The 11115-nt window shown below is 32.9% G+C and overlaps 2 protein-coding genes across 2 annotated transcripts; one reads left to right on the top strand and one right to left on the bottom strand.

The window, feature by feature from the left end:
* Nucleotides 1-1346: 1346 nt before the first annotated feature.
* Nucleotides 1347-6209, top strand: LOC128161292 (cyclin-dependent kinase 20-like). The gene is made up of 10 exons (XM_052824548.1): nt 1347-1484; nt 2410-2496; nt 2791-2864; nt 3043-3082; nt 3442-3630; nt 3857-3978; nt 4134-4196; nt 4596-4647; nt 4883-4954; nt 5426-6209. Exons 2-10 carry the CDS (start codon nt 2422-2424, stop codon nt 5768-5770), a joined length of 1032 nt encoding a protein of 343 aa, XP_052680508.1. The 5' UTR covers nt 1347-1484; nt 2410-2421; the 3' UTR covers nt 5771-6209.
* A 427-nt stretch (nt 6210-6636) lies between these two features.
* On the bottom strand, nt 6637-7434 carry LOC128160806 (serine/arginine-rich splicing factor 4-like). The gene has a single exon (XM_052824132.1). It carries the CDS (start codon nt 7432-7434, stop codon nt 6637-6639), a length of 798 nt encoding a protein of 265 aa, XP_052680092.1.
* Nucleotides 7435-11115: the final 3681 nt, after the last annotated feature.

Below are 11115 nucleotides of genomic sequence, written 5' to 3'. Positions count from 1 at the left end.
GCCACTGTGACGTAGCATAATATACTGACGTCATGGATGGTTTTCGTCATAGTAGACATTCAGTCGCGCGCAATCGTCCGAAGTATTTTGTTTTGACGTCATAATTAATTTGATGAATTTTCCCCTGTATTTTTCGGCTTTAAAAGAAATATTTTGAAAATTAAACAATATTTTGACATTCTATTTTTAATCACCGGAAAAGTAATCCCGGTGCCTATATTCAATTTGACATAATTTTATAGAGAAGGTCAAGAATTAACTTGTTTAATGCCGTTTTTGGAGAGACTGTAGGCATTCTAGATATATGTCATTGGTCAAAAATGGACAAAACTCCGAGATTTGTTTCTGGTATTCTTCATATTTCATAGAAAATGGTTGTTTAAAACATGATTTTTCATTGCGTTTACCAAAAATTTAAGCCCCGGTACACCCTATGAAACAAAGATATCGTTATGAAATATCATTAAAAGAATTTATATCTTGAATTTCATAGACCTGTAGGCACCTTTCATTTACAAGATCTTGACCTGAATATTTTATTCCTGATTATAATCGCGGCAATTTTTCAACATTCGCAAATCAAGAGATCTCACCCCCCCCCCTAATTTTTTTTTAAAATCAAAATTCTTTTAAAAATTCACTTGCATGTATAGTAAATTAAGTTACCCCCTCCCCCCCCCCCCCAACCCCCCCCCCCAAAAAAAAAATAAAACAAACAAACAAACCAAAAAAACCAAAAAACCAAACCAAACCAAACCAAACCAAACCAAACCAAAACAAAACAAAAAACTAAATGTAATGTATAGGCTTCGATAGTTGGGCCTCTTCCCCTTTGGCAAACAAAATTACACCCCCTTGGAAAAGTATCTTGATTTGAGCATGATCCAGGTCCATTTAATCAAAGATGTACATATACATGTAGTTTTAATGCATATGTCTTTTTGGCTTTAGTGAAGCAAAGTGCAGAAACTGTGCGTCAATCGATTAAGGCTGTACTTGCAAGAACAATTCAAATAGTGTATAAAAGTTTCGTGAAATTCCATTTATATTTGATTTTTTTTAATATTTTACTTTGGACCAACATGCACTCAGCCTCTGTACTGCTGTATATAGATGTATAGTTCTATATCAGGATGATCATCCCCATGCACCCCATCCCACCCCCATTAAAAAAATAAACAAAAAACACCTACATGTACTCTATTTTTTTTTTACAATGGTAAAACAGAGTTATGGGCAACATAAAAATTGCGAAAATTATCAACGATCAATATTTGAACTCTGTGATAATATAATATCAAGAAGAGACCAAAAGGATTTGAATGAACAAAGTTTGCTCCCTTTAAGTGCTCTCTAATGTTTGGAGATAATATTGACTCCGGCTTTCCTAACAACATTCCGATTCTTCTCAGACTGAATTTACTATAATAAATTCCAAAATAATGCGTATACGGAATAATATACCAGCTGTGTAACACCAGAAGGTATGCACAATATTTTATAAAATAAAAAACAGCCATTTGATTTGTTGCAGAAATGTAAATTCAGTGAAAACAACACTTCAACTTGCTGCATGTAGATTGGGCAAGAAATTAATTTAACATGGAGTTTTGTTGTAACTGTAAATCTTATTACCGGAGAAACTTGTAGTTTTTCTTCGCGCTGATTAGAATGACCTTAACATATAGTTAAACAGTTTTCCTAGTTCTATTATTAACTGATTAATGTATACCCATTTATGTAATGGACTTAATACTGCTTGATATATTCTTGTATATCTGTATATGGGAAGTCTCCCATGTCACATTGTTAAGATTGAACGAGAAGAGTAACAGTTTCCCATTATATTGTATGATTATTTAACCTTTTGTGTGTATTTTATAAACAATGTCAAATGTTTCATGTTGGGTAATAATTATAATTTGGAGTTTTACATAAATCAGTTGTTTAAAAGTTGTGATTTTAAGATTTGTGTATGAGTGAAATTCATTGTATACAGATTGACCTTTCAGTTCTGTATTCAAGTTAACTTTTGTATGAGAAATGATCTGACTACCCACTTCTATACTTAACTATGTTTAATTTGTAAAATCTGATGAGCTACAAAGCTTAAAGAAATAAAGAATGAAAGAATGAATGAATGACTACAATGGCCAATTTCACTTGATGTGACACAATTAAGGTGGAAAAGAAAAATTACTTGTATTTATAATCAGGGATGTATAGACATATGATATAATTTACCCAGGATAGCATGAACATTTGAAGCAGTATACGCCTTTCCCAATGGGACTAAATAAAACATAATAATGTAATGATATTACAGTATTTATTCACCGTTAAATCTGGATCTTATTTAATACTGAACAGGATAGTTTAACTTTGCAATTTCCTCATTTTTTTTTTCAGTAAAAAAAAAAAATGGACCAGCACACAATTCTAGGCAGGATAGGTGAAGGAGCTCACGGCATTGTTCTGAAAGCAAAACATATTGAGGTATTTATTGAAAACCATTTTATTCTGATTTGTGTTTGAAACATATATTATTGTTAACTTGTTAAGAATGGTTTACTTTCCTTGATGGTGATTCAGAAAAGTACCCAAAATGTACAAATTTTAAATTGCTTGTCTCCACCCGATGCTCAGTTTTAATAATGGTAGATTTTCTTAGTTTTTGAACTATATAGATTTAATATATCTTCAAATCGAGTAAAAAATAAGATAGAAGTATGAAATGCGGTACAAATATATTTTCATGATAATATTTTCAAATTGAATATCTTTGTATAGAGTGGAGAGGTAGTGGCTTTGAAAAAAGTTCCTTTAAGGAAATTAGAAGATGGTATCCCACATACTGCCTTGAGGTATTGAACAGAATCAGCTTGTCAATGAGTTTTAATAAACTTTACCTTATAATCATGTTAATTGCATGAATGTTTATGTACCTTAGTTTTCAAAATACACCTATTAAAAGTTCACTCTGAAGATTTTTAATATTTACACAGCTTAATTCATAAATATGTACATTTTATTTTGGAACAGAGAAATAAAAGCCCTTCAAGAAATCGAAGACAATCCATATGTAAGTAAATTCATCCAGCTATTATTTTATTGACTCTGTTCAAGAGCTTTACTATGATGTACATGTACTGAAAAGTGTCATGTTTTATCTACCCTCTGAAGAGATGAAGAAACAATAGATATTCATGCATATCAAATAATTGCGTCAAATTTGTAAAAATAATTGGGTCCCACATATTCCACCCCAAAAATAAAAGTTTTCTGAATCTGCCAGATTTTGACTGCATGGAAGTTTTTCATACATTGTATGTTCAGAGGAACTTAAGCTCTATGGCACGCTAAACTAAATTTTCATGTAGAGCTATACATACAGATTCAGCTGATCAAATGACCTGGCATGTATGGAACTGTATATTTCAGGTTGTGAAGCTTCGAGAGGTGTTTCCTCATGGAACGAGCCTTGTCCTTGCCTTCGAGTACATGTTGTCCGACCTTTCAGAGGTCATTCGAAACACAGAAAAACCACTGACTGAAGGTCAGGTCAAATCTTACATGCTAATGTTGCTCAAAGGGGTGGCCTTCTGTCATGAGAACAACATCATGCACAGGGTGTGTAAATGTTTATTACTTTATCAGTAAAAATCAATATTGTCTGATATTTCCATATGTTTTTATATTACTGGTAAGGAAATCTATTAAAGAAATGCAGTGATACAAATTTCTTACGAAGTGCCATGCAATGGTAGATGTACACATATGTATCATTATGTAGGTGCATAAGGCCTACAGGTAATACGATGTACAATGTAAATTGTATTTATTTATAATTTTCCAGGATCTGAAACCTGCTAACTTGCTGATCAGTTCTACAGGACATCTGAAGATTGCTGACTTTGGATTGGCTCGAGTGTTTCAGAACAAAGGGGACAGGCAGTATAGCCACCAGGTGGCCACAAGGTACATGTACTGTTACATGTACATGTATACCTAAACCCATCTCTCGTGTGTTCATACAGTGTCAATGTTTATGGATTGATTTCCTTTCATGTAAATTCCGGTGTTTGGTTTTCCTCGCAGATTTATTTATAGTACATGTGTATCTGTGTTTGTAGATGGTATAGAGCTCCGGAGCTGTTGTATGGTGCCAGGAAGTATGACGAAGGAGTGGATCTCTGGTAAATATGTGAAGATATCAATGTAAATTAAATATAATTCTGACCAAGGGTGGGAGTTTAAATTGATGCATTTTGGATAAAAGGTGGCAAGTGCATTTTGAGTACTTGAGGCAAATGGGTGTACTATTTGTGACAAACTTATACATGTACTTTCAGAGTTTATCAAAAGAGGCAGATCCATATTAAATAAGCTATTTACAATTGTAAAAAAATATGATGAAATGTATTTATTTACTTTGCATGAATGTTCATGTAACAATTTGTAATAATTTACTGACAGGTTGTTTGATAAAAAAGTTACAAGCATTAATTAAGAAGGCACTAAGTATATATGTAATAGAGACAGAAGGTGCTGAATATTCCTTTATTTCAAAAGTTTTTTTTCTGCTTTGTATTTAGGGCCGTTGGTTGTATCTTTGGGGAACTGTTGAACAACTCGCCATTGTTTCCAGTAAGTGAAACATCTTATACATTTTTAAACATTTTGCTTTACATGCTAATTAAGCTACAAAAAAATTCTTCTAAGTGAAATTGAAAATATTTTTGACTGAATAATACAACTGATGTAAAAGTAAATTACATAAAACATGTATTTTTACAATGAGAAGAGTTGTGAATTAATTGAAAATTCATTAATAAGTGTTTGATAATAAAAAAAATAGTTATGATATTTTTGTGGTTTTTAGGGAGAGAATGACATAGAACAGCTCTGCCAAGTGTTACGAGTGCTGGGTACTCCTAATGAGAAGATCTGGCCTGTAAGTCTTTGTATTGTTTGTTGTTGGGACGAGAAATTTCACTTTATTTCCTCTCTTCTTTTCATCCCAGAATTCTTTGGTGCTCTAGATTGTGCCTACTGTAAAAGTGGTTACTATGCTGGTGGTTAAGTAATAAGTATGCGTTTTTTACAGTCAAACAACACGCTTGGGTATCAAATATGCGGATGCGTGATTTATGACTCTAAATTTTGTTGTTTTTTTTACCATACGCGCAGGGGTATTTTATGCAGTTTTGAGCTCAACGCGTAACTAGTATAAGTTTCTTTCATCCATAAATAACCACTTAAAGAGTATGTTACTCATATATGAGCTCACTGAGGATCTAATTTGGCATTTTATCATCTAGAAGAAAATAAAATTGATTTATGTACTTAAAAAAAAACCTTCATTGATTTATAATTAAAAAAATCTCATTATTTCTTTTGATATCTGGCTAATTTTGCTTTTCAGGGCATTTCTGAGTTGCCAGACTACAATAAAATCACATTTCCTGAGAACAACCCTATCCCTCTTGAAGAAATAGTTCCTGATGCATCTGCTGAGGCTTTGAACCTTCTGAAGAAATTCCTCGTTTATCCAACCAAACAGAGAATATCTGCCAAAGAGGCGCTGCTCCATCCTTACTTCTTCACGGAGCCTCTTCCTGCACACCATTCCGAACTACCCATTCCACAGCGCAGCAGACGTGGGTTACCACGGCGACAGCAAACACATGACTATAACATTGACATTCCATTAGAAAAGACTTTAATTGACCCTGAACTGCTTGCACCTCATGTTGTCAAAATCAAGTGAATCAGAGATGTATGTTGTATAGAGAAGTGTTCATATCATTTTTAAATATGTAAAAAAAAATACCTATGGACTGTTTTTTGTACGGAAAGTGAAGAGATACATGTGAGGGGGGACTGGGCCATTTAAATGTATGGAAGTGTTTCTAAAACTATTATATAACTTACAAAGAAGAGTTTCATAAATATTGACAATACTGGTGAGATAAACATTACCAATACCATTCATAAAAAAATCCCATATTGTGAATCATGAACACTGTAAGTAATACTATCCAAAATGTTAATTTGTACATTTTAAAATGAATTTTCAATTTCATAATCATTGTTAATTGCCTGTTTATTATCAATTACTGAACCAAGTTCTTACATTGTAAATGTCCATATGAAAAGTTAACAAGAGATGATAAAGCAATGGACATGAATAAAAACCTAATAACATGTGTCATATTTTGAATCATTTTCTTGAATGTACTTTTCAGAACAAAAAAATTGTGTCCATTTCTAATAAGTCGATGAAAAATAAAATAATTCATCAGCTAACAGTTATTACGGTATAACTGTTAGCTGAAAAATAATTTTATTTTTCATTGAGATACTCTATAGCTGTTATTTATTAAAACTTATGAATGAATTAAATATTATACCATTGATCGGATGTATTTTATCATTTGAAGGAATCATTCACAGAATGTCATAAAATCCCTAAATTTACAAACAGCCTTTTTATTACTTGAGAAAATCTAAATACATGTATCTGCTCTCTATCTGACTTGAATGGTTGGTTATACCATAATTGTCAGTATCAAAATGTAGAGAAGAGAGCAGGTAGGATTAATTAGAGATTTGAGCAAGTCTTCTAGTCTCTCATCAGCCTCTTCTTCTGTGTGAAGCAGAAGCTCTCCTGTGTGCCGGGGGTTTCCTCACAGACTGGGAGGCTGTTCGTGTGTTCCTCATTTTGGGTGCTGCAGCTTTGTTGACTTTCACAGGCTTGGCAGACATTTTGGATTGGGTTCTAGCATTAGAACCTGTGGATTTGGCCGTTCCTCTAGTTTTTGAAGCTGGTTTAGATTGGGTGGTTTGTTTTGGAGATGCTTTTACCTTTGAGGCTTGTCTAGAAGTTGCTTTAACCTTTTTGTCTCTTTTTGAAGTTGCGTAAATCTTTGATCGAGAGGTTGATTTCACTAGTGTTGCAGGTTTGGTGGTTGCTTTGCGCTTTCCTCTTGGTTTTGAGGTTGCTTTGTGCTTTCCTCTTGGTTTTGAGGTTGCTTTACCCTTCCTTCCAGATTTTGAGAATCCTTTTCCCCTTGTAGCAAACCGTCTTTGCTTTAGCTGACGTTCTGTTTTGCAAATTTGTCGAGGTGATTTTCTCTTAATTATGTAGCTAGAGGACGAGGTTCTTTTGGAATTTAATTTCCGTTTGTATTTGACACCACTTTTTCTTCTGGTCTTTGGTCTTTTAATCTGCGGAATGTCCCAAATACAAACATCATCAAACAAGTCTCTTGCATAGACAGCTGTTGTACATGTATCAGGTTCATTCAGTGCCTGCACTTCGCTTGACAACTCAAATTCAGCAGAAGGAATTTCAGGTTGATCGAATTCATCGTCCTTTTGACGTGAAAACGTTTGTTCTTGAACACCATCTTCTATAAATCTCATTTTCATTTCTAAATCCTGATTTCTCTGTTTAACGGAAGATAACTCTGCACGAAGTTCATGTAATTCTTGGTAAACATGTTGCAGTCCCAAGTCGTAAATAAAGAATGCAACTCCCAATACAAGTAGTATGCTTATCCCCGCAACACAGTCGGTGATTATCCCTCTAATTGTTTCACTCATAATTCACAGGCATATTTTTACACATTTTAAAACGCGGTAAAAATTAAATTACTGATAGCGGCGAACTTTGAACTAGTCCAGAATTATCTCTACCGGAATCAGTCGGACATCTACGCAGTTAGTGTTGCATAATCAATGTAATGCCAATTTTAAATTGTTCTCCTTTTCAAAGCGAAATTCAGACTGTACAATTGTATAATTATAGTTGTCGCGTTCGTTTAATCTCATATGCTAGAGCGACTGTGAGTACATCATTATATGATATTTTATCAAGGACAGGAAAAGGTCCTGTTTTCTAGCCATAGGGCTCAGCCGATGTGATAATATATAATTATATATATATCACAAAGGCCTTTTGATTATTATCGTAAACGTTAATACATGTATGTGATATAGAAAATATGGCACTGTAATACGATTATCTTTTATTTTGTTTTACAAGTAGGTATGCGTTTTTGAGTGAAGAAAGTATTCACAATTTGTAGTTTTAAACGTTTTTTGAACAACAAACGGAAGCGTTAAAAATTCTCTCTCTCTCTCTCTCTCTCTCTCTCTCTCTCTCTCTCTCTCTGGAACATCTGAGTGGCGATCTAGGATCCAGAACATTCAGGAGAACACACATATGTACCTGGTCCAGTAGATATGTGACATCACTAGCGCTCAATTCACCACGATCCCAAGTAGAAACCCGAACGCTTTGATTAAAAAAAAAACAAAATTTAAAAATGGATATGTGTTAGTTTACAATTAAAAGAACCAATGGGGATTACAAGTGTCGTACAGATAGGCAAACGCAAACCCATCTTGCCTATTTTAAAATAAATACTCTCTCTCTCTGTCTCTCTGCGAATATTTCTTTAATTATTGATATAAAGAGGGTAAATGTATATGTATATTTAATTTTTTGTGGATCAGCACGTTGCATAGTAGAGACATGCAATTCTTCCTAATAGGGATCAGTCATTTTGAAGTCGTATTTTTTAAATACTTTGCGTGCATAACTATTAATATAAAAATGCAATAATTATTATTGCTCACATCAGAATTATAAAAAAATATAAAAATTGTAAATGTCACATTGCAGAAGATAACAAGCCATGCAACACAGAATTAAACACAAAGCAAACTTAGATTTCTTGGCTGACATACATGTACTGTCTTAGTTGTGCAAAAGATCTTGATACATGTACGTAAAAATTCATTAGGAGTGTTAATGATACTGTACAATGTATCATGTTTTAATTAAAGTTGTGCCGCTGGTAGACTTATTTATGTGCACTGCAGACTGGCAATATATCACGTTGTTTTAAGTTATATAATACGTAGAATTGACAGTCTTTAATAAAATGTTAACATTTGGTAGTTAATTTTTAACTAAATTCCGTTAAATTTAATTCTTATTGTGGTAATCGAATGAAATATTTTTTCTAATCTTGATTTCTTTTGGAACTAAAAAAAATAATCACCAATCGAAGAATTAATTCAGTTTATCATGGGATTTTTACCGTAGAAAGGTCTCACTTTAAAGATCTTTACCGCAACATCTTTATTATTTATGATGCCGGTGTAATTAGGCATGAAAATAAACACGCGCCTGTATTTCCCACAGATAAAGAGTGCAAAATTTATAGCTACTCCTAATCACCTTTTAAAGAAAGTTTATTGAAATTTTTCTTGATCACTCAGCTCTTTATATATATGTTGAATATGATTATTGATTATTAAACACGATGTGATTATGTTACTCAAACTTCAATCGCAGTACAGAATTTAAAAAAGACGGATGAAGATGAATTACGTGTGAAAAATGAACATATAAACATGGAAAGGGAATTGTTTTGTTTCATCTCTTCACGAGAGAATTATTTTTTTTCGATCAATTACGATAAATATAATAATTAGGCTAGGTACATAAATAAAACCATTTTTACATACAACTACGGAATAGAACCCGAAATGAAGTTACCTTGCTCTATGATGCATAGACTTAGCTCCTTACATGGCTAATTAAGTCCACCTTTTACTAATTTAGTGCGACAATTTGTCAGAGTGATAAAAAAAATAATCCATTCTTAAAATGAAAAAAAAAAACCCAAAAAACTTTTGTGCAATAGGTAAATAGCCAAAGATACAGTGAATTTGTTCCTTTGTGCAATATGCTAGTTATCAATTGCACAGCAACATAAACATATGACAATTCTTGAAAAATAGATTAAGGCATTAGTTAAAGAAAACAGCACATGAAACTAAATGTATAAAGTGGCAATGTAGACCACCTGAACAAACACACAAACAGAATTAGGTTAAAATTAAAAGCCTTGCTCAATTTAAAATCGGATAAAGAAATCCAAAAAATCCATATGATATTAAGAAAGACATAGTTTTATAACACACAGAATTAATTACAACTTAAACAGGCAATAACTCTTCCGGTGATGACTAGGTTAGTAGGTCTGTCAGTTTTTCAAGATACACTCCTCTATATTAATGACCTCATAAAGTTTGTGGAAATTAAGCGCACTCCATTAAAAGTACTTAAATATCACATTTTACGACTTCAGTAGCAGGTGAAGTGTCATACCGAGGGATTACCTACATCTATAAAAAATATTGTGTTGGTTGGAAGCAATTCTACCAGAGTAGCATCATTCCAACGTATATGAAATCCCCAAATTATTACTTAAATCTGCATCATACCAAAAAGCTCCTCAAAACGACGACTACATTGTTTGTACATGTACTGAATGACATCAAGAGATAAATATGTAATTGATCTGATGTAGGCGTTAGATAGAATTCAATCAACACAAAAAACATTGCCTCCGACTCTGATTATAAGTAATTAAAGATGTACATGCATATCTACAGGTATTAAGAAAATATCAACACATTCTTTATTTACCATATCAGATCTGTAAAAATGTTCGAATTGGGACGACACACCCTAATTGATACAGAACTTGTTTGTTACAGAAACATTTGTCAATTTTTTTGACAAAGCATGATGATAAAAAAAAAATCTTCGGTTAGTTGCGTAAACATCAACACTAACTGTTCGACGCAGCAGATTTTGCGCAGATAATATGTACAGTGAACTGAATTTAGTACACACGATGCATCATTAGGACAATGCAGGTAAATTATTTCAATTGAAGCAAAATGAAACCGTAAATTCGCGGCCATTTATGCTAATTATCTTAAGATTTCTCTTTATGTGATTGCAATGGTTCAGCAATTTACATTAAAATACATTTGAAATAGCCTGACCCTGTTGATTTTAGTGAAATTTGTTATTAAGTAGATGCAAGTCAAAGATTTTGGCGTCGCAAAGACATGCTCAACTTGCAAATTGCAGCGTATTTTACATTTTAATGTAAAGTGTTTTGGTGTTTCCTTTTTCTTTTACAAAACCCATTTCTGTGGTTTTATTTTCTTAAAATTGTAAGTGCATGTCAAGTTTACACTGGTTTGTACAAGTTAAAGGTAATCTTTTTACAGTGTTTACTA

This window comes from Crassostrea angulata, chromosome 8, assembly GCF_025612915.1.
Source record: "Crassostrea angulata isolate pt1a10 chromosome 8, ASM2561291v2, whole genome shotgun sequence".
NCBI classification, from domain to species: Eukaryota; Metazoa; Mollusca; class Bivalvia; order Ostreida; family Ostreidae; genus Magallana; species Magallana angulata.
The sequence above is the reverse complement of the archived record's forward strand: the minus strand, read 5'-3'. Positions and strand labels throughout refer to the sequence as shown.